Genomic DNA, 25876 nt, shown 5'->3' with positions numbered 1-25876 from the left:
GGTTTGATTTAAATTTTCTTTTGGATCGGGAAAAAGAAATTCTATTTTTAAATCTTTCGAAAGACTTAAACAGTAAACCAATCACAACGCGATGGTGCGTGCACGTGATCAAATCGAAACGTTTTCCTGGACTGCTCAGCCGCCATCTTTCTTTTGCGATTTCGTGTGGTGGCGAGCGAATGAATGAAGTGATATGGACGAATTTGTTTTGCAGAATGGCATCCAGATGCTGTAATTGCCAATGTCAGTGACTATAACTTCCATGAGAAAGCTTACATTGTTGTGCATGTGCACGAAGGGCAAATGTGAACATTATCTTCAATCGCCGAGGTAGTAGTCTGTGCTTCTGCTGTATAAGCTTACCTATGCATTATACACCTAGGATTCAATTTCTGCATTTGACACATATCGCAATTACTAGTATTATGATATTATGTTTGGATGTTATTCAATGTGTTTATTATGGAGCTGCAATAAAAGAGATCAATGTTTGCCTGAATAAATTGCACATTTTGAGTCTGTGTTGTTGTTTTTTCTGCGTCCCAACTCCTTTGCAAATTTTAAATCTCAAGAAGATTTATCTATAAGTAAATCTTGAAAAGATTTAAAGGTCAAACTGAAAAGATTTAAATTTCAAGTCTAAGAGATTTATATTTTAAGTCTTTTGTGGTTTTAAAATTTTAAGTCTTAACAAAGACTTAATTTAGATCCCAAAGGGTTCGTCACTAATAACAGTCTCTGTTAGATTTAAAAGTAAGTCTTTTAGATTTAAAAATAAGACTTTGTAATTTAGAGAGTAGGCTATCGTATCAAATGAGGTGTCAAAATGCGCAGAAATAGATTCTGCTTCCAACGCATTTTACAGATTTGTAATACAATAACCCCCATTTGAATAATGGTCATTATTTAAGGGGGGGTTAGTTACTTTTTGTGAGATGTTATATATATATAATGCAAACTCGTGATTATAATTAAGCCTCATTAGTAACATATGCTACATATTTAGATCATTGTCTAGCTGTCATTATACCGGTTATCATTAGAAAGTAAATTTATTTAAATTGTCGAAATAATCATGGAAATTGTCATCATTGTCATAATTAGGCTACTATATTTAGATATAATAGACCACGAGCTAAATTAACAGGATGTATTATCAGCGAATTATTACGCTGATTCATTTTAATTAAAAAAATAATTAAACGTTCTGAATAAATATTTTGAGGAAAGTATTATGAAAATGAGGCAAACACATGCACACCATGTAGCTAAAGGTTGTAAAGCCATTATTGGCCTTTTTTCTTTCCTAAATGCAATTGAGAATATTTCTAAGCGAAACTATTATTGTATTGCTGACAATATTCACCAAAGAATGTATATTGCTCTCACTGTTCAAGAAACCTATCATTTCTTGAAGAAAAAGAAAGCATAACGTCTCTTTGTATTATCTACATGTTCTTGAAGATCAACAGAGTGCTAATTTTGACTCGGAATACTTCATGGTTAATCGTATACAAGGACAATTTCACACTATTTTGGCCCATAATCAAGGTAAATTTGGTATTAAACTGGCGAAAAAGAAGCTGGTCGAATATCTGCCCGGTATATATCTGATCGTTACTGTGAATTGGGGGGGGGGACTAGTTACACAAACAACCTTTTAAATTATGCTCTGTATGAGACGATATTTCGCGCCTCCTCTTACCATCCCCTTAGCTGGTTCCAGATTTAAGAAAATAGCTATAAGATATGCCTGAATATGTAACATGACCCGTATTAACGCACTTTCATTGTCTCATATTGCTTTTTCAAAGACCATTACATTTCAGTCGCATAGGTGCATCTACTTAAGCGCTACCATTGGTTTATTACAAGCATACACTGCATTTATATCGATGGTTCAGAACCAGAAAGCCGTAACTCACTTTGACTCACAAAATGAGCACAATGTTGGCTTTTTGCTTTGGTCTTCAAAAATCAATATTTCCCCCACAATGTCTTTTGTTTTCTATGATTAGTGGACTGTATTTTCTATAGTGCCATGGCGACTTTATGATCATTTTGTGGGAGCAGGTGATTGTGAGTTGAGGCTTTCTGGCTCTCAACCCTCGGTATACATTGGGATCAGACTAATCAAATTCATTAAAATATTTGCAGCCTAATTCAAAGTCATGAAAATGCTTCTTTTAAAGACCTTATACGTTTCAGTCGCTTTGGTGCGTTTACATATTAGCGCCATTATTTCATTTAAAATCACAGTAGTCTACTTGCTTATTTCAAGCACATACTGCAAAGTATTTTGGGATCCAAAATATTCAAAAATGTTTGCATCCCAATTCAAAACAATGTATCTGCTGTGTTATTTACTCGTAGATACTGCATGTATTTGAAAGTTGTTTTCACATCTATTCAAATACACCCGCATCCTAAGTAAGAAGGTAGTATCTAATTTTACTGACATTGCATTTTTACTGGTGAGACCAGAGCGAATCCTTTTATCTTTCAGACATTACTGAGTGCTTACTCATGAGCCACTTATCTCAAACTAGACATGTTTACACGTCTTTTAAATACACAGTCATGAAAATGCTTCTTCTATATAAATATATAATCATGGGAATTTGAAACACTTCAGCTTTTCAGGATAAACAAGTCACGTGCGGTGTACACACGTACGTACATTCCAAACGTCCATCCAAATTAAAACACAGTATTGTTTTAATAAGTAACATAGCATATATTACCTTTTAATTCGCGAGTCAACTGTTTTTAAATCAGTGTGCACCCAAAGTTAAGATGTAATATCTGCATATAAATAACATAGCAGATACGAGCACTAACGTATTAACGGATACGTCGGATTGAAAGCCTCTCAGGGAGCCTTTCTACTATATATTTTAATGTATTTGGACTAGTCTGTTTCCTAATTAAAACGGTACCTGCCCATAATTCATGGATCAGATACAACCTTTCTACTCAAGGGACAGACTTCTTTATCTGGATTTTCCATCAAAGCAAAAGGAAATGATAATAAAGAGAGTGCTTTGATTCGAGTGATGACGTCATCATTTAACGGAGTCGCCATTTTTGGTTCAGCCGATAAGAAAGAAATGTGTTTCATAAGAGCAACACCACTGGTAATAATTTGATCTTTTATATCTCCACCAATCGCGATTGACTACATTTTGTTTTTAAATTTATACAGTTCCTCAAAGTTACCGTCACAAATGTGTTTTAGGATTTCGATATTAGGCATGCTAGGACACATTGTGTGGTTTTATTGATATTTAAACATTAAATATTTATATTACATTATCATTTATCGTTATACAAGTATCACACAATGTTAATTAAAACTTAACGTTTTATGTACGGTATTTAAGAGATGTGTTTACCATTTAACTTGCTTAGCCCATCTTAAAGGTCCGTGACCCGATCGACAGCATCATCCCCCCGATATTTTTCATTGTTGATGAGGTTTTGGTATCACATGATAGATACTATTTTTCTCATTACTATCCTGAAATTTGACGCTCCAAGTCGATGTATTTCCGGAGAAATCATGAAGCACAGCGGCCTTTTGAGGCTACTACTTTGTAAATACTAAAAATTACTTTGGGTTTCTGGACAGGGAATTAATTGTGAATCATCAGTCTCCTCAACAGCTACTTTGGTTTCGCGTCATTCACATTCTGTGAAAGAAGCGAACTACACTAAGTGCTAGCTGAGGAGACGGCGCGCCGTATATAGTTAAAAAAAATTCCTTGACGATCTCAGTGGGCTATTCATTTATATTCATTTGAAATGTACATGTTGCAAGGGGAAATATATTTTGTTTACTTTTTTTCTGAAACGGTACGAAAAAGAGTTAAAAACAAATATTTTCCGTTCAATACGGGCCTGGCATTGTAACATTGTCGTCAGGTCTTGTTGCTTGCCTGCCCAGAATGCAATTCACGCATACCAAGGTATTGGATTGCAAATTTGGCTATTTATTCACATTCACGCTGAAAATGCTCTTGTTTTTTCACAAAGCAGCATAAAGAAGGCGATATTTGATATTATTATGTAATTTTAAAGACAATCCATATCCAAAACCAATAGGGTTACCCCCTTTACCTAAATCCTGTGTCTCAAAGCTGCCGCGCGCGTTAGTAAAATCGTGCGAGTAGTCCTCTTTGAAATTAAGATATTTTTTTTCTATGTCTTTTTATTTGTTTTTTAACAAAAAGGCAAAAATAAAAGCCAAAATTCATATATGATCATAAGTTTCAGATTATTTTGCTAACTTTGGACATGAAAACAATAAAAGAGAAAAAGAATAGTTTGTAACAGTGACTTTGTTTGTCTTTTTTGCAACATTGGATAATTTTTGCACAAAATTCTTGTCCGAAATCCTGAACTGACACATCAAAAATAAACATAAAAAAATACAATGAAAAAAACCCCACCGCATTCATTAGGCTCATTAGGTTTTCAATTTCTCACAAGCTTTGTGACACAGGATTTAATTAAGATGGCCTTATCTAATAATTATAAACATCATTTTTGTTGGTTCTGAATACTCGATTTATAGTGCAGCACTAAGTTGAGTTATATTCTGGAAATGGAAATTTACTCTCAAAATTCGAGAATTTAAACATAGGGAAATTTGCACTACATTTGAAAGAAAGGACGAATCAAGGAAGAATGGAATGAATTAGGTAGGGATGGTCGCGGGAAAAACCCGCACGCTGATCTGCAAATTAAGGCCCAAGCTTTTACGGATTATACCCCTCTATGTATATTCTATTTTGCCCAAATTCCTTGTGAATGTTCTACGGCTACATGCATAATCGTATCTTTGTGTAATGCAGGGAAATTTGCAGTATATTTAATGGAAAGAAAAAAAGGATGATACAATGAAATTAATGGAATAAATTAGGCAGGGATAGTCGCGGGAAAAACCCGCACGCTGATCTGCAAAAGGCCCAAGCTTTTACGGATTATACACCTCAACGTATATTCTAGTTTGCCCAATTCCTTGTGAATATTCTACGACTGCATGCATACTCATATGATTGTACGAAGTGCTTGTATTCAATACTTTTGTAGGGTTATATACATTTCCTGGAGTACTGTGATAATCCAAAATCCAGTGTATAAGCGACGGAGCGTAAAACTGTTCTATTTACATAAACAAAGAACAACTTTTTAAGAGCCAACGCGTTTGAGAGGAAGTTATTGTTCACCCGGTTTCTCAAGTAAATCCCGTTTTTTTGTTTTTGGTTGATTTGTATGGCGCTTTCAACTACTGAGGTTATTTGCGCCAGTACTCACTCCTTTGTCAAGTTGCACCTGTATAACTCCATTCAGTCACAATACGTAATTTTCTGTTTCACTGCATCTTATTTATTTCTATCCTCTTCATGCCTAGCTCGTTGATATCTCCTGAGTATCTGCTCGTACACTAAAATCCAGATTGTTCCTATGTCTGCGTGGTAAAAACCAAACGGTGTCTCTTCAGAGCCACACCAGGCTGAGTCAGCCGAGGAAGGGCTAAAACGTGGTCAAATTACTTTGCATGATCCTACGCTAGCTTGACTTCCTCGCATCCAAGCCTGTTCCCCAGAGCCCAAGTTAGCGTTATCCATCCGACACCACGTGGAGGTTTGGGTTGAGTTGCCCGCGAGCAATTACTTTGCCAGCTCTACGGACCTTGCCGGACAGTAAATCCCGTACAGAATGTGTAAGGTTTTATAGCCACGGAGAGTGCACTGCTACAAGTCTGTTGAATACCGTTACGTAATACGCACTGTAACATCTTCAGTTTACAAAAGAAACAATAATTATATATGCTTTCATTTATATCAACTAAAGCCGCCAGGGTTACCTGTTTTTTAGCTGATTCAAAATCAAGGCATCAAAATAAATATTGCTTAATCTGGAAATTCATAGTATTATATCAGACTTATTTGTCGGAAATATAAGCACATAAAATGATAATGAGAGAATTAACAAAAACTGAAAAAACTGAAAATTCACATATTTTTGCCGAAAATACACCATTGTAGACGAAACCTTGTAAAATTTATTTTACACCAAGAAGCTATTCAGGGCAGTTCAAGTTTTTTAAATTAACATATTTTGTGTGAAAAAACAAACAAACTATGCACATTGTAAGGCAACGGGGATATAGATGGCAATGGTCATGTATGATGGATTGATGATACACGGCATATTCAAATTTTAGTTTGGGACATACATTTGATTTTCAGCTGTGGTACTTAAAATCCTTGTGAAGTGGACCACATGATCATGGTAGGCTAATATGTATTCAGGTGGCGTACATGATGGTTAAAAAAAAGGGGGAGGGGGGCAATAGTGCACTATCCATGGCTATGCTACCTTGCTTACGGTATGACAATGTAAGTGACAAGGGTACCAGTGACCTCTCCGAAGCTGATACGACATGAACCACAGGGAAAATAAGTTGTCGTCCAGGACATGTTGCAGTCTAGCGTGTAGATGTAGTAGGGATAAGGTGACCCATAGTTCGGTTCAAATCTTACAGGAATGCGCCGCGGTCGAGTTGTTAAAGGTCTTTGATTCTGGTGCGAGAGGTCTCCTGTTCCATCCCCGATGGTGGCAAAATTCATATTCAATTATCCGCTCTTTTCATTACTATATTTGAACTGTGGGAAGATGCAGGTCATGACCTCCCAGCAAGGTACGATTAGGGTAACGCCTGGTTGTTCGTACACTCTACCGTGTTCCCTGTTCATCATAGGAGACAATTGTTCCAACACTGAATTATTTTCCCAGGTTATAAAACAAAAAATATTGTTTTGTTAAAACAACAGTTTTTGTAATGGATTTTGTAACTCGTAACTTGATAGACACGGCCGATTTAAGTACTTGGATAAGTGGTACATCTCAATGGTGACGAACTGAATATATTACTTCTAGGATTAATACATTTTGTAACGAATTTTATTCAATTCCAAATGGATTGACAGCTCTCAAATATTATGATAACCCTTTTGTGCGCGAGAAACGGAATAAATTACTTATTACTTATTAGCAAGATTTGAGCTGAGTCATGGAGTGTACACTGCGTTATTTGTTTTGATTTAAGAGCAACTTAGCGTTTTGACAGCAACTCATGACATATCATTAAAGTAAACGCGCAAGGAAAGGATATATCATGCTCTATTCTTATGCGAAAAAATAATGTCCACGCTTTGTAGGTTTTTTAATGCGTCTTTTGTGACCTACCCATTTTGTTATGTTCTGTGCAAACGGCGCTTTACAACAGTGAACATCAAAATAGGCGCCAAAACATTTGTAGTTGTTCTTGACGAACGTTCGTTTAAAAAAGTTTTAAAAAGTTCTCTGTTTTAAACCTGTGAAGATCTGTGAAATAAAATATAAATATTCTGCAAAATCGAATAATTGTAAACAGTGCATCTGCTGACTAACAACATGATCCTGAATAAAAAGAGGAATCTGCATGTGCAAGGTTTTGACCTTAATTTGAGTCGATTTACACTGTAAGTTGGCTGCTTGGTTGTCTTAAACCTTTCATTAAAATACTCCACTGTAATTTATGGACTTTTACAGTGCGTGATGCTGAAAGGTTATTATTGCAGTTCGCATCAACACCAATACCAAGGGCCAAAGATGACAAGATAAGCATGATAAATGACTATGACGTCAGATAATAAAGCATTGATTTCTTGGGCACTGAAGTGTGTTTAATTGTTTCCCTCCAGTAGTAGATAAACTAGCACAAAAAAATCTGAACAAATTTTATCAACTGTCAACATGTTATCAACATGTCTTTTAATATCTTATCAATAATATTAATCTTTCTTTTTTTGTTGTTGTTTGAAATTTGAAAATTGTGCGTGCAAAGTAGGAAGTTGCTTAAGGAAAGGACTACATTGTCGTTCCTATGATTATTTTGTAATCACTTAAGGTGATACTTCACCCCCTGATAAATTTAGTGACTAATTTTGCATTTTTCTCCGAATATAACTACACACTGGTAACAAAAGTCATGTATATTATAGGGGTAAGAAATCTAATTACTTCACTGAAATTACAGTGATTCAAGACAAGAGGTTCATTATATATGTTAAGAAATGAGGTACATTCTAGCGGTACCTCTTTTCTTATCATAAATAACGTACCGCTTGTCTTGAGTCACTGAAATTTAGATCAATGTAGTAACTGGATTCCTTGCCCCTATAATATACATAGCTTTTATTACCAGTGTGTTATTATTTTTTGAGAAAAAATATAGTCAAATGTATCAAGGGGGTGTAGATTCAATCCGCATTCTATATGGTTAGGTCAGCCAAAAATATAGTTCTCTGTTTTACATAATTATAAACAAACAATTCATAAAAGCTTAGTGGTGACTTAGAAAGGCATTGTGTTTTCTTAAAAAAATACCATGTGCATAATTATCATCAATAACCGTATACTGTTAAATATTATGTTTCTAAGTTAAAACGTATTAATAGACGAAATTGATAGCCGTTGCATATTATAGTTATCAGGAACTCCAAGTCGATCCATTCCATTGCTATCTCGTCTGTCGGGATCTTCTGCAATATCATAGTTATTACCATTACACCGAGGTTCACTTGAAGGACGACGATATCCAGATTGCCCAGTACCACGTTCTTGTTCAACCCTGCAACAGATTGAAGATAATGCTCTACGAAAAGGGGCCGTAATAGTCCATAGACAAGTGGGTTAACAGCGGCGTGAGTGTAGATGCATATATGCATGGCTACCCAAAAGCCAACATTAGGGGTCTCCGAAGTGTTAAAAGATTCCATTAGCATAATTGCAACAACTGGAAGCCATAGAAAAATAAATGTAACAAAAACTAAAAATAACGATTTCCCCAGCCGATATTCATCCGGTCTCATATTTGCAATTGCTGATGAGTACGACACGACCGACATACGTTTGTCACTATTCCGGGCTGCCGCTGCCGACGTTGTACTTGCGTCAGATCCTCGTGGTGATCGTCCAAATGGTAATGGCAAAAAATCAAGTTCCAAGATAGATCCCCGACTCCGACGACTTGCTTGTGCATTGTTTGGAGATTCATCGCAGTCCGGTTGGTTCGCTATTACGACATTCTCAGATAAAACTACGGCAGAATTGGCGCGAAATAGCGCGTGAGCAACATTCTTAACCCGTTTGGAACTTTTTCGAACAGTTTCAAATATTCTTGAGTAACAAAACACCATGATAATCAAAGGCACAAAAGCAGTAGTAAAAGCGAAGAAACACGTGTAGTATTTGCTTCTGGGTAGATCAAGAAAGCACCCAGGTAAACCGATACAGTCCTGGTAACCTCCAAACCCCCAAAATGGAGGTAATGCGAACAGAGCCGAAATTGGCCAAATAGTCGAATTGAATCGCACACAACGTTTGCGGAATAATTTAGTAATTTTACTCCTGGCTCGTGTAATGACGAAAAATCTATAAATAGATATAAAGATTAGAATCAGTATAATATTAAGGCATGACCATATTGTTAGAAAAGCAACAATTTGGCAACTAACATTATCAAATCGCCAACTTTGCTCCAATTGACTCAACACTGCAAATGGCACTGTCATAGAACAGAATAAATCTGCTAACGCTAAGTTAGTCAGGTGAATGTTGGACGGGCTGCGTAGTTTTGGTCTTCTTAATACCACTAAAAGTACCAACGAATTGGTCACCAATGCGGTGAAGAACACAACAGCGTACACTACAGACAAAACTAGTGAGTTTGTATACGGATTAAGCTGGTAATTACAATCTCGTAGCAACAAAGAATTGTTTTTGTAATCATCGGTTGCCTTTTCATCCAGTATATATTCCAAAGTATATTTTTCTGTAGCATTCGGCAATGTTTCGTCCGTGGTAACACCAGTATATGTTGCATAGACTAGTGTTGATAGAAGTGATGCTGATGTTGTGCCTACCATCGTGGAACTGAGCACATACAACAATCGGTGAGATGAACGGCGTTACTACTGCGCCTGCCAGCACAGCCCGCCAACAACGTCTGCAATAATATAATATTCGTCAACTGCACGATATTTTTTCGTTTTGAGTTATCACTTTCTGACGTCCAAGCAAGTCATGCTGTCATTATGATGGTAGTATTATGCAGACCGCTGATATTAAAATGCAGAAAAGTCTTATTGAAAAGTCATTCTAAATGTTTTATGCAAAGTTTGCCTGGACGAGGCTACTATGCATATTTCAAAATGTAATTTCTGCTAAAAGTCTGAGCAGAAAATATCATTTATGCCTTCGGGAAATAAAGCAAACCGATTTGCATTAATATACGTCAACATATTGACCAACCGAATCGTCGTTGCATTGTTATATGTGCGAATGAATTCATCTAACATTAATTTATGTATTTATTTTTAGCTGCCTGATAAAATAATAAACTGTAAACCAATAAGACTCATCATGACCATGGTGCATTATACAGGAGACAAGCAATTAAGCAAACAATATCGATTCGGTTGCTCAAATCAATGTCTTAGATGATAGTAATGGTGTTTTTACTCCATGTTTACTCATTACACATACATATTACATGTGCACTTTGCACTTTTCTTTGATCGACCTGTATCAAAACAATTAGCCATTGCAATTATGAAGATTATCAGTCATCCAGGCTATACCAACTATGAACTTGAAGTTATAATCAGATCTACTGTACTTACGTTTTTGTGAGTGGCAATATTTTACATCCTATCTCGGATGCATCATCAGCCCACTGATGTTAGCGCGGCAAAAGGTGCAGGGGCCTATTTTTCAGCGATTAAGAAGATCCCTCAGAGGTTTGGCTCATCTTCGACCTGTGACACAGCAAACGCACCACAGGTCAACGATCTTTTGCCGCGCTAACACCAGTTGGCCTGATGGTGCATCCAAGATAGGATGTGATATATTGCCACTCACAAACAACGTAAGTCCAGTAGATCCCATTCTAATTTCAAGTTCATAATTAGCCATTGCATCAACAATATTCAAAATATAGAGGCCCAATTGAAGCCATTTCTTTGTTATCTTTGCCTAAAACAAGAAGTGTATGAGTGCCAAATACAGAAGCCAAAATGTACACTTCTTTATACGCAGGGATGTCCGACAGGGATATTTTTTTACCTTTGAAGCCATTTTTAGACTTGCCCAGTTAATATTTCTTTTGCGGTGTAAATAAGTTCAGTGGCAGGTGCACTTCTTTGTAATTTTACCGCATTTTTTCTAACAAGAAAGGTGAGGCATGTTGGTCCCTCTATTTCTTTATACATTGGTTTGCTTCGAGGTTAATGCTTTTTCGCGGTTGCGCCGCAAGCGTACTGGCATGCTACTCTTTTACGGGAATAGAATATATGTTTCCTCTTTTGGTTCTGTTCTTCGTCCTTGATTTGCCATATGCGGAAGTTCGACATTCAATATGAGAAAGCGTTTAAAATGTGCATACATAAATGTGTACATTATCACGCACTTTAAAATAGCAGAGTTGAGAGATGATATTCTCTTCTAAAACCACACCCACATGCCTCCCCACCCTTACAACCCGCACACACCCACACCCCTCACCACACCCCACCCCACACCACACTCACCTACAAACAAACGGAAGCAGTGAATATCATGTAGTATTTGGTTCTGAAAGCAAGCATTTGACACACTGGTTAAGGTATTTGCCTTTGGTGCGAGAGGTATCGGTCTCAATTCCCCGCAGAATATCCACTGACTCTCCCCGCTCATCAAGTAAAGGCGTGGCAGAGGCTCATGATAAAAGAGCTCGTTACAGTCGGTACCAATAAGGGTAATAATCTCGATTGTTGGCTATACGTGCCTGTCCTGTAAAAATGTTCAACCAACTATATACGACGATCCCTTTCACCAGGTCACCTGTGTCTGTTCGAAGTTCTGTCAGCATTATCTTCTACATTGTAGATTTCTGCTGTTAATGCCTAGATATGCTTAAAATAAAAAATTAAAAAAATTGATTTTGTTGGCATTTTGCTGGGATATCAAGTAATTAAACTCTCGCTCTTCATATATGTATTTAACCGTAAATGTAACGTAGAATGGATTTATATCAAAGTACAGTTTTACAAGCGCTCAATCCTTAAAGTATGACTAAAAAGACGGTATAAATTTGTAACCTTGAATTAAAAACAAAAATACACAAGCATGACAAGTATAAATTGATTTGATCGCGTGATCATATCATCTGCATGCGTTTTATATTCTAATTTTGTACTATTCACTTATGTTCAGATTTAGTAATATTGCTTCCATACGCTTGTTATAAACATCTCAAAAAGGTAACTAACCCCCCTTAAATAATGATCAAAATAAAAAACGGGTAATTTTATTACAAATCTGTAAAATGCGTTGGAAACAGAATTTATTTCTGCACATTTTGACACCTCATTTGTAGTAATTGGCTAAATATTGACGTCACAGCGTACATTTAAATCAATGAAACTCAAGATTTGAAAGTTGCAGTAAATTGTATTGATTTTGTATTCAGTGTAATGGAAGGAAATCTGTGTAATGATATCTGAGTATTTTTGTATCGTAAAAATTTGTATGCAAGTGCAACTTTCATATCTGGACCTCACTACATTAAATTGACCGATGTTTTATTGTTTTCTGGGCTATCGTATCAAATGAGGTGCCAAAATGCGCAGAAATAAATTCTGCTTCCAACGCATTTTACAGATTTGTAATACAATAGCCCCCTTTTGAATAATAGCCATTATTTAAAGGGGGTTAGTTACTTTTTTTGAGATGTTTATGAATATCACCTGAAAGTGTTTTGATATTACTTTTGTCATATTATTTTATTGTCATTTTACACTGAGAGTTCAGGAATAGAATTTCAACAATAGATAACGTGTTAGAATCAATTTTAGTTACAAAGAAATGCATATCTTAATAATATGTAGTACTTTTCTCACAAAATTAATATAATACAAACTTCAAAGTAGTTCCATTTTCCATATTATATTGCACTTCACCTCGGAAGAAACCCATTGAGAAAAAATATATATCGATAAAAAACAACAACAACAAAAACCAAACCAAACCAAAACAACAACAAAAAAACCCCCAAAAACCCCAAAAAACACACAAAAAACAAAAACAAAAACAAAACAAAAACCGAGAATGACAAAACTAATCGAGTATTTAACAAGGGCTCATCAAGATTTTAAAAAGCTCATCGCGAATAAAATGATAAAACGAGAATTACAAAACCTTATCGAGAATAAACGAAAACGCCAAGGGTAAGTTTGGCGGGAAAACCCCACCGAAAAAATCCCACTTGGGAAAAAAGTCATCGAGAAATAATGTCTTCCGTAGTGATCACTGATCAGCACCATTATGGCTGCAGAAGAGACTAATTCTCGACGTGTTTTCTTTCTTTCAAACCCATATTTGTTAACTCGATATGTATTTTTATTACTCGATTAAGGGTTTTTTCTTTCTCGGTGTTTTTTTTCTCAATAGGATGCTGTCCACTCTGGCTGTCCAAAACAAAGGGTACCGCTTGATGAATAGCTTGTCGGCAAATCGATTCGGCAAAAGGAACAAAGCGTAACGTAATCTAGTGCTGCTCCATGTTTATATTCCCTCAATTGGCTTTATGCATCACGCTGTTACTATGTAAATACATCAGTGGCTTCCCATATAGAGATACAATGGGTTGCAAAACGTTTGATAAGAAAGGCCTGTCATATTTGTTTATCAGCGAGTTACAATGTAAATCAAGGGCATGAATCATACTATTGTTTTTAACTTTGTTACGAGCCGTAATGCCAAAATCATCTTTTCCCAATTCTCATACGAATGCACAACGATAACACACTGTTTGATTAAGTTAACAAAATCTGAATCTTTAATGAACAGTATAATATGATTAATAATGATCTATCACATAACCAATGAATGCTTGTAATAATCACACTAATAATTACTACTCAACTGACAGTGTTCTTCTTGTTAACTGCAAAATTCTGTTGCACTCAATGTTCCGGACGACTGATGAATATCCTGGTTCACTTATCCTGCGAAAATCACTGTTCAGCGAGGTCCACTGTACACTTGAATTTATATATCCTTTTGCATATAAAATCCTCGTACAGATGACAATTTCTAAAATGGTATTGTGGGATAGGCTTTTACGACGGGAATTCATAACAATTAGTAGGTTTTTAGCGGGTTCGCCGTCGGACAAGTTTAGAACTGTCAAGCTTTCGTCAGGAGTAGCTCTGACTTCTTCAGGACAAAGTACCTAAGAATGAGACATGTAGACCGCCCCTTGTCTACTGATGACTCTGAAAAGAGCCGTTTGCTGAAGACTGCCCCTTGTCAACAGAAACTAGCAGATCTCGCCTATCTGCTGATTTGTAAGTTTTGGTGGCTCTGAAAAGAGCCGTTCAATGAAGACTGCCCTTGTCTTCAGAGAACTAGCAGATCTCGCCTATCTGCTAATATAAAGGTTTTTTGGTGGCTCTGAAAAGAGCCGTTTGCTGAAGACTGCCCCTTGTCTACAGAAACAAGCAGATCTCGCCTATCTGCTGAATGGTCTACCGAAGATTCACAAAGAAAACATGCCACTTAGACCTATTGTCAGCTCAATCAATTCACCATGCTACAATTTAGCGAAACACCTAGCGGATATATTGACACCCTTATCAGGGAAAGGCACTTCCTACATCAAGAACTCGCAACATTTTGTTGAAAAGGCAGGGCAAATACCCATAGAACCAGGTGACTTATTGGTCAGTTTTGATGTGGTATCATTATTCACTAATGTACCAATTGATGATGCTAGTAAGATTATAGGAGATATCTTGCGTGATGATGATACACTTAAAAACAGAACACGCGTGACAAGCGATGAGATCGTAGAACTTATGAAGTTATGCCTCACATCTACGTACTTCAAATGGCAAGGGAAATTCTATGAGCAAAAAGAGGGTCAGGCAATGGGTTCACCCCTCTCCCCAATAACATCGAATATCTTCATGGAACACTTTGAAACCAAAGCACTAGATACGTATCCTTTGAAACCCGTTGCTTGGTTCAGATTTGTTGATGACACATTCGTCGTCTGGCGACATGGCAAAGACGAACTGGTCAAATTCCTAAGTCATCTCAACAATCAACACAAGTGTATCCAGTTCACAATGGAGATTGAGGAGGCGGGTGGCATACCTTTCCTTGATGTCAAAGTGCAGAGATCAGACACTAGCTTGAGTTTCGCCATATACCGGAAACCCACTCATACTGATCAATATCTTCATTTTAACTCTAGTCACCATATGTCTGCCAAGAACAGTGTTGTCAATACACTGGTTCACAGAGCACTGACTCTATGTGATGAAGAACATCGAAAAGATGAACTCAAACACATTGAAAAAGCGTTGAACAAGAATGGCTATCCCTCAAACCTCATTCACAAGGCAATCAAGAAACAGACAGGAGAACGATCAGAAGAATTGGTGGACGATGAACACAAAGGCGTTACCTTCATGCCATATATCAAAGGTGTATCAGATAAAATCTGTCGGTTCCTAAACCGATCAGGGGTCAAAACATTCTACTCTAGGTCGGCCAAATTAAGAGACATCCTAAGCCACCCAAAAGATCCTCTGCCCAAGGATCGTGCACCATGTGTGTACTCTATACCTTGCAGTTGTGGTGAGCAATACATAGGCCAAACCAAACGACCACTAAAGGTCAGAATATCTGAACACCGAAGAGCCACAAGACAAAAGAAAGAAGAAGGCTCGGCATTAGCTGAACATGCTTGCAAAGAAGGCCATGAACCCCTGTGGGAAGAAACAACAAAACTGGCACAAGTTTCTCACTTGGGGATGAGGTTGACCCGTGAAGCGTTGGAAATCAGAGTTAATGAAACTTCTACTATCAATAGAAATGACGGCAAAGACATCAGTCGTATGTGGCGCTCTCTATTTTCAAACAACCAATCACAGAGCCGCTAATCTTATCACATCGTATGTGGCGCTCTCTATTTTCAAACAACCAATCACAGAGCCGCTAATCTGTACCACGTCCGCAATTAAGTGATATAAACGCTCATCGTGCATACAATCAATCAATTGGTCCATGAGTGGCCAAACGGTTCCTGGTAAGCCGTATACTTCTATTACAGTATATGCAGTCTTCATGTTCTCTGTTGACAAGGGGCAGTCTTCAGTGAACGGCTCTTTTCAGAGCCACGAAAACTTACAAAATCAGCAGATAGGCGAGATCTGCTTGTTTCTGTAGACAAGGGGCAGTCTTCAGCAAACGGCTCTTTTCAGAGCCACCAAAAACCTTTATATTAGCAGATAGGCGAGATCTGCTAGTTCTCTGAAGACAAGGGGCAGTCTTCATTGAACGGCTCTTTTCAGAGCCACCAAAACTTACAAATCAGCAGATAGGCGAGATCTGCTAGTTTCTGTTGACAAGGGGCAGTCTTCAGCAAACGGCTCTTTTCAGAGTCATCAGTAGACAAGGGGCGGTCTACATGTCTCATTCTTAGGTACTTTGTCCTGAAGAAGTCAGAGCTACTCCTGACTAAAGCTTGACAGTTCTAAACTTGTCCGACGGCGAACCCGCTAAAAACCTACTAATTGTTCTAAAATGGTGCTGCTTTCACCAAACACTCTAATATATTTGCACAGATGACACTTTCTCCAGGAAACAGGGTTTTTCTTTCTTACACTGATCCACTTTATTAACAGATGTGTTGTTTTATAAAGCCCACAGGAGAATATTAATGCCTAGTGGAGGAGGAGCACTTTTGTGTGCTCCAAATATCCTTCGATGCTATATTAATACCACATTATTGGCCATACAAAATGACTGATTCACAGGTACCTCTCACAGAAGGCACACCGACTACCAGCCTTCAAGAACTCCCATCATATTATATGCCTAGAAAATATGATTTCCTTTGATTCTTATTCTCACAAAAACGCATGAATATTGAATATTGCAACCAATGGGTACTTTTCCTAAAACATGTAATAACACATAACCTCTTACATGATTATTTGAAAGGGTTTTTCCTTTTCTCATATCTCTCATGAAATAGCTTTAATTTGTAAACAAAGATACATTAACAAATTATTCAGGGCACATCACAATATAGTCGTAATAACAATAACAATGAAACATGATAATTATAAACGTACCTCTTTTAAGCTTAAATACAATGGATTTTCAAGGCTTGATTCCAGAGGGGCGTAAGTGAAATAAATCAATGCCGCTATAGGCTATAATAGGCATAGTAGGCCTACGCTGATTATGCAATATATACAACAATAACTACAACAACAATAACAAAACCAACAACCAATATATAATTTGCAAAAAATATCATAGGCTTATATAGGCCGCGCCTATTTAGATTAGTAGGCCTATTCCTGCATAATAAAAAAAAACCCGAATTAAGTAAAAATTAACACTGAATTCATGGTGAAAATTGTATGTAAATTTTACATGGATCCCGACTAAAGATTACTGTTTCGTCTTTATGGGAATCTAATCTTTTAATATCTGAAAGAAACTTTTGGGACCTATGTGGACTTTTCCTATAAATTGCGAAAATTCAGACCGTCTTACAAGAAAAATGGTAGGCTGACTAGGTACCCTACCTTGCAACCGACACGATGTCCTGAACACAGAACACATGGCTCGAAATCAAAATCGATTAATATATTGTGTATGTATCATATGCCCCTCGTATTGTCTGTATGCGTTTGAGATTTCAACAATATTAATAATGGTAGCTCTATTATAATACATAATAATGTTTTTAAGCAGATAAAATTCCAAAATATGGTACGTTTTCTGTCTTTGCTTGTCACGTGGTATGTTGAAGTAATGAAGTTGCGATTATCTGTTCATATTTTTAAGATGACACCAACAAGTCAGGTGGCCGAGCGGTAAAGGTGCCGGTAATATGTCGATACTGTATACTACAAGATAGCGGCGTAGCGTGGGTTTGAGCCCCACCTCTGCCGAACTAAATTTCCCATATTTTTTATTTCATATTATGTTAGGGAAATGTGGCTGGGTGAATTTATGTATGATGAAGAGAGGAGTGAGATGACCTGTACAACAACTTCCAAATAGTTAATTAATGATTCCACGCGCATACATGGTAGGCCTATACAATAGAATTGAAGGTTGTTTGAAAGGTATTGCAATTAAAGTATTGTCAAAGAGTTTGCATGCATTTATAATTCTCCTGAGTTTAGAACTGACCATGGGCTTCAAAATAGCTGTTGTACTCGAGTACTTTCAAGATTTTATTGATTTCAGGTGCAAACATGAAGGACGTTGTGTTTAAACATAGCTTCCTTTGCTGCTAGTTTACAATTTAATAGAAATTCGTCAAAAACGATTCATGTGCAAGACACGATCCTATTTTATGCTGGGATTCAATAATAAAAAAGATGTGAATGATGGATATATATATGACATTTGTCCGTTTAATCAGGTCCGAAAAATGTGGTTAAATTTGTTTCTATATCATTTTTTATTTTGGCAAAAGGAAAGGAATTTTATTTCAGAAACCAAATTTCAAATATCAATGAAAATTCCAACATTTATTAAAAACTATCGCCTAATTATTGGGCAATAATGTTAAAAAAGATTGAAAATTGATTCTACAACAAACGTCTCATTGTTTTGATCACATTTTTATAACATATATAGTACGACAGCGCTTCAATTCACCTTTTCGGTAAATCCCATAAGCCTTTGCGAGTACACCTAAAAACTCGTCATTCTGCGTCACGCCGCTCCGCGCCGATGCGCACATCGTTTATTGAACATCGTTACTGCGCATTGCAAGTCGGCGTGACGTCAAATGACGAGTTCTCAGGTGTACTCGCAAAGGGTTATGGGATTTACCGAAAAGGTCAATTCTGATATACGATATGAACTTCAAGGTCATTCTGTGCTACGAAGAATTCTTACTTTTAGTCGCATTAAAGCTTTCGAGGTTTGCAGTTAGAATTACCGGTCAGCTCTTTTAAATGGAACGAATCCTCTGAGGATATCCAGATGCAAAGATTATTTAGATAAAAGCTTATGCGGTCATATTGCAGTTTTTCAGCGTTGGTTATACGTCATGGGAAGTACATAACAAAACACGCAACGTGCGTATTACATCCGCTTACAGATGTTAATACTAATACAACATGTAGTATGTGATATTATCATTTTGAGATAAACAGGATGAACACATACGATGGATGTTTACCAGACTTGTCGAGGTTAATAGAATATTTTACAAAAACTAGAATGAACATTAATCTAAAATGAAATACAGAGATAAAAAGACTTTATCGCGTCTGACGTTATTCTCAATCGAGTTCCCTACGATCCGTGATTGGTTAATAGCGCCGATTTATCTGGTGCCGATCGGAGAAAAGGAATAGCAGCAAATGGCGAACAAATCCGTACTTTTCCAAGGCAAAAAGAAACTTTTTTAGCATTCTTGACATGGTGCCTTCGGGAAAGAAAGTTTCCTACTATAAAGACCTAACTTTTGAGATGGTGCAAAATTAACAATAAGGCGCCCGGTTATACCGCCGCGTTCAGCGAGTCATCATCACGACACTTGTAAACAAACTGCTCAAGTTTGATGACGTCAGACGCGATAAAGTCTTTTTATCTGTCTTTTATTATAATATTCATAAGGCGGAGGGGATCTTTACCAAGACATGATATAAGGGATGTGTGTCAGATCCGCCCCATGTGCACAAGTTTTCTCCAAGGGAAGACGCTAAACACTTTTGTTTTGATGTTATTGGCCTTAGCTTAAGATCCATAAGACCCAATGAAAACATAAAAAATGCGATATTTAGTTTCCTTGATTCGTTTCCCATAAAATTAATGTATTTATATTAAGAAGTACAATGCAATTTGTTTGAGTTAAATGTCTAAAACTGGAAAAATATGACTTTTGTCATCCCACTCATCCCAGCATGACTGGTTCTAGGCCATTTGAAGTTTAAATTTTACCGTCCGTCCCATATAAAAGTGTTAGTTTTGTTAAAAATTTATAATTAGATACATCATTACACGTTCTTTGAGAGCATGGAGCTTTTAATAAAATTATAATTAACCATAGACCGTGAAGAGATGGACGGTCGTCTGGATCGTAATTCTATAGAAATTTCACATTATGCTGAGACCATGTATATACGTCTCGCTCGCACCTGTTGGATTAGCGTGTTTGAAAGAAGCCGCATTCAATCGAAGTACATACATTGTCTCTGACACAGTTACAACTGCAATGTAAACTCTGTTATCACAACAACAACAAAAATACACATATTCACCGTTTCGATTTATCTAACACTACCTGTTACTCTGGCATTGAATGAGTTTCAATTTGCGTTATATAAGCCTTGGTCTCAGCGTCATGCTTGCACGGATGCTCAGAGCACAACATTCCATTGGTTTGCGACTGATAATGCAATTGAGTGGACGAGAGTTGAGTTATTGGACCTTTTGTACGGTAAATCGCTTCGATGGCAGGCAGACTATATTGTCTTTGTGTTCAGGCGAGACGATCATAGCTTCAAAGGATATGCTGCAGATGACCGTCCATGTCTTCACGGTCTATGAATTAACACGACGTCTAATTTGGTCCTATAGAATTATAGTCTGGGTAGGTACCGATGACTCTTTTTAAAAAAACATACTCTGGAGATGGAATACATTATATCAAGCATAATAATATTAACATCTGCATATGATACGGTAGGCAGAGCGTTACAGAACAAAGAAGTTTGTTGCGTTTTTGACGACAAATAGTTTACGCTTTTAAGCAATATCCGTTTAAAATCCACACATTTTCTTTTAAACAATTTGGTTTAACAGGTTAAAACAAGGGATAAACAGAAAAGATTAAGATGCGTTAACTTTTCACAAGTTAAAGCATCGCGTGTCGCGTAATTTAACCACAGTTGTGTGTGGATCGTGTTGCAAACGCTTCCTGAAACTTCATTCAAAAAGGTAGGTTTTGAGTCATTCAAGCTTGAATAGCTTTGAATACATTTGCCGACAATCGCATGGGTTTGACGACAACAGGCAATTTTTGCCGACAACATTTTGTAGGGGGGTCACACCCCATACCCGCCCTCTAGCGTCGCCCCTGATGAGAATTGCGTAAAATATAGGCCTTAGGTTGGTCATGTTACCTGATGAAGGAGACTCTACCGACGTGACAGATACATATACAGGTGCTATAGGATTAATGATGTTGACTTGTTTTACCCTTAATTTTGATTTTTTTTTGGTATTTTTTTCATTCCCTTTATGCAGGGGACACACTGACGACAAGACGCGAGTCTTTCGGGAGCAGTATTCTGCGCTTGCCGAGCTACGCGAATTTATACCAAGTCACGTTCCTGTTATAGAACTGACAGCCACCGCAACTGATAAGTAAAGGGAATTGTGCTGAAGAGCCTGGCATTGGCAAACGTTTATGAAATCAAAGAATCACCTGACAGACCAATTAATATTAAGTACTGTGTGGTCAACATCCCGAATCAACCTGGACCCGACACGTTTGATTGGTTAATTGACAGCCTCAAATCTAAGAAAACAGAAACGCCACGCACAATCGTGTATTGCCGATCGCATGATCAATGCACTAATCTGTACGCGATCTTTTATGCATCGTTGGGCAGACAATGTCAGCATTTTGCTATGTACCATGGCAGCACCGATCCTGATGTACAGAGACATATTGTCGAAGACTTCGAGAAGCCAGAGGGAACAATCCGTATACTATTCGCCACAATAGCTTTTGGCATGGGGGTATTGAGGTGAGAGGAGTGAACTCTATAATACACGTAGGGCCTTCTTCGGCAATTGATGACTATATGCAGGAAAGTTGCAGATGCGGAAGAGACGAAACACAGTCTGTGGCAGTTATAATTTCCAGGCATGTTTCGAGGAACTAAAACCGAAGAGTCCATGAAATAATATGTTGCAAACAAAGAAGTATGTAGACGTCAGAAACTCTTGGACTCATTTGGTGCAGCAAAATCTACAGATGAAGGGAACAAACATCAATGCTGCGACATATGTGCCACAACTTGCACATGCACGATACCAACATGCCCTGCAGTTAGTCAAGAGGAAATAGATCTGGTGAAGCACTTAGGAGAAAAGGGGGCTGCTTATCACGCTCCTCCTGAACGTCTTGTAAGTGAAGACCAACGAGAAGATCTACGCGCGTCTCTTCTGGAATATCGGGACCGTTTTCTTGTTTCCAACCAAACGCGGTACCTCGCTGGAAGTGATATAGCATCGGGAATACCCATAGCCTTTGTGAATGATTTTGTACGCGATTGACACTGCGAACTTACTTTGGAACAGTTTAATAAAAGATATCCATTTTATGTCGCAGACCATGCACTGAAGGTATGGACGTTAGTTCAAAATGTTGTTCAGCATTGCCCTTATGTAGATCAGTTGAGAGAGGATCAGCAAGCAGATATAGACGGGGAGATATCCGAATACAATGCTGATAGCGATAATAGTGGTGTAGAGGAAGAGACGATAGAGGAAAACTATGAACGTGAATATGATGATTCTGATTCGGAATATGAGCGAAGGTTGATATCGTCGTCAAGTGAGGATTTAGACGACACATAAATGACTAAACATGAAAAACTTAAAGAATTGATGCAGGCCATTATAGTTATTGTGCCTTTGTAAACACTGTATTTTGACTTTGAGATCACATAGACACCCACTTCTTACGTAAAAGATCCATTTTTGCAATTTACTTACAGACACTGGAATAATACCATTAAAGAGGAAGCCCCACCAGATCAGTTCTTGGGGTGAACCAAACCTGCTTGATTATCAAATTAATCAGTGACAAGGTTATCTATGAATGTGACAGGTGCTAATTGATGCAATAACATTAAATATCAATTAGCACCTGTCACATACAGAGATAACTTTGTCACTGATTAATTTGATAACCAGGCACTTTTGGTTCACCCCAGAAGAACTGCTCTGGCGGGGCTTCCTCTTTAAGGGGAATATCGAATGTTGTTTACCCTATTCGAGTCCATTAATAATATTCTGGTCCATAAAAACATGTTTTTAAAGTTTATGAGGTGGGAGGGATGGCAGCCACCATTATTTTTGGCCAGTTTTAGGTATTTAACTAAAAAACAGCAAAGACATTACATAAAAAATATATATAAACACGGTACATATGGAGGAAAAGGCTGGAAGACCAAAAGGTCTGAAAGATAGCCTTTCCCTGAAAGCAAATAAAATTAACAAAATAAATCAACATCACATAACATAACCAAAAGACAAGGGAAGGGGGGGGGGTGCTCACGAAAAAGATTAATTATATTTAGAGATCAGTTTTGTTTTGAATTGATTACGGAAATGTTTAACAGATTTTGAAGCTTTCAGATTTTTATCTAAAGAATTCCAAAGAATGGGACCCCTTGTACGTATGGCATGATCAGAAAAGACTTTCTTATTTTTGGTTAGATTTAGGTCATTTACATATCGTGTCTTGTAGTTATGTATGTCAGAACGTTTGGTAAAATAATTATCAAATGAACAGGGCAGCTCATTTATAGAGTGCCTGTACATGAATGTACCTAATTCCAGTGTGTACATATCTTCAACTTTTAATATGTTATAATTAGCAAACAATGGCGCTGTGTGGTCTCTGTAGTGACCGTTTGCCATCGTTCTAATAGCCCATTTTTGAATTTTTACAATTTTATTTAAGTAAGTTTTACACGTATTTCCCAATAAAAGTACTCCATAATTCAAATAAGGCAATATTAACGTACAATAAAGTGTAAATAAAATACGATTTGGAACAAAATATTTCAATTTCTTCATGACACCGACATTTCTTGAAATTGTTCTAGATACGCAATCTATGTGACATTTCCAAGTGAGACATTCGTCTATTAGTACACTAAGGAATTTAGTTTGATGCACTCTTTCTAAAGCCGAGTGATCTAGTGTGATTTGCAGGTCTTGATTCATCGATGTCATTTTGGGTGTGCCAAGTATCATGTAATTTGTTTTGGTAGCATTAATTGACAATTTATTAGCTTTAAACCAATTGCTTACTTCCTTTAACTCTTCATTAACAAGGTTTGTCTGGCGTTCTACGTTTTATGGGAGTATAAAATGGTGGTATCGTCTGCAAAAGGACGAATTCGAGTACTTTAGATGCATTGGTTATATCATTGACATATAGTATAAATAGAAGTGGTCCCAGGATTGATCCTTGTGGAACACCACATATAATATCGTGTGATTCTGATTCATAAGAATTATAATAGACATACTGTTTTCTGTTACTTAAATAATTTCTGAACCATTCTAACACAATACCACGAAATCCATAGTGTTCTAATTTATGTAAGAGTATGTTATGATCCATTGTATCAAAGGCTTTTGATAAGTCCAAAAATATTCCAATAGTCGTTTCATTTATTTCAACTGCTGCAGTAACTTTGTCTACCATTTGCTCTACAGCCATAAAGGTCGAATGTTTTGACCGAAAGCCAAATTGTTTGGGGTTAAGGATTCGCTTATTGTCAATGTAATCCGTACATCTGTTAAAAACCAACCTTTCAAGAATTTTTGAAAAACACGGTAGGAGAGAAACTGGACGATAGTTTGAGAATGCCTCAGCATCATCTTTTTTGTATAATGGTATGACTTTTGCTATTTTTAATTTATCAGGAACAATCCCAGTAGATATAGACAAATTAAATATCATATAAAGAGGTTTAGCAATTTCATTACACACTTTTTTAATGATTAGATTGCCAATATTGTCATGGCCTCCACCTTTGTTTATGTCGAATTTATCAATTATTTTTACAATATCGGATTCAACAATAGGCTTCATATACATACTACTGGTTTTGTTCTCACTGAGATAAGCGAAATATTGCTTTCCTGTGTTTTGGATACTTGATGCAAGCTTAGGGCCTACATTTACGAAAAAGTCATTGCACTGATTTGATATTTCTTTAGGATTGGTAATAGAACTGCCATTTTCAGCTTTAAATTTGCTCTGTGCAGATTGTTTCTTTCCTCGTCCAATAATATTATTAATTGTTTTCCATGTTTGCTTCATATTATTTTTAGCATGCTCAAACTTGGAGAAGAAGTATTTGCGTTTTGATTTTCGAATAAGCATTTGCAACTTATTTTTATATGTTTTGAATATTTGAAATGTTTTGTCGTTTGGAGATTGAATGTATTGTTTATATAACATATTCTTTTTATTAATACTTTTTAACAATCCCTTCGTAATCCATGGCGATATTGGTTCTTTGTTTCTATTACCAGTACATTTCTTTAGCGGAATACATTCATCGTAAATCGTATTAAAGGTGTCAATGAATTTATTATAGTCATCATTTGCATCAATATTATCAAGAATTTCACCCCATTTAACATCAATTTTAAATTGAGCAATATTCTTACTATTGTAATTTCTTTTGTAAATTACATCTTTCCCTTTACACGTTCGATTTTCTACTTCGAGGTTGGTCGATAAATTAGTTGGAAAGTGGTCGCTTATGTCAGTAACCATATTTGTTGATTTGATAATATTGTCATTATTTGTAAGGATATTATCAATAATTGTAGCAGTTGATTCTGTGATTCTAGTTGGTTTATAAATAGTAGGTATTAATGAATAGGAGTAAAGAAGTTCAAGGTAATCATGGGTAGGTCTGTCGATGTCTACTTTAAGCAAATCGATGTTGAAATCGCCCATAATATAAATATC

General features: G+C 36.8%; 1 protein-coding gene across 1 annotated transcript; it reads right to left on the bottom strand.

Moving 5' to 3' along the window:
• Positions 1-7082: 7082 nt before the first annotated feature.
• On the bottom strand, positions 7083-10014 carry LOC140141948 (5-hydroxytryptamine receptor 1A-like). Its single transcript, XM_072163839.1, has one exon. It carries the CDS (start codon positions 9978-9980, stop codon positions 8481-8483), a length of 1500 nt encoding a protein of 499 aa, XP_072019940.1. The 5' UTR covers positions 9981-10014; the 3' UTR covers positions 7083-8480.
• Positions 10015-25876: the final 15862 nt, after the last annotated feature.

This window comes from Amphiura filiformis, chromosome 20, assembly GCF_039555335.1.
Source record: "Amphiura filiformis chromosome 20, Afil_fr2py, whole genome shotgun sequence".
Classification (NCBI taxonomy): Eukaryota; Metazoa; Echinodermata; class Ophiuroidea; order Amphilepidida; family Amphiuridae; genus Amphiura; species Amphiura filiformis.
This window is presented reverse-complemented; position numbering and strand designations above follow the sequence as displayed.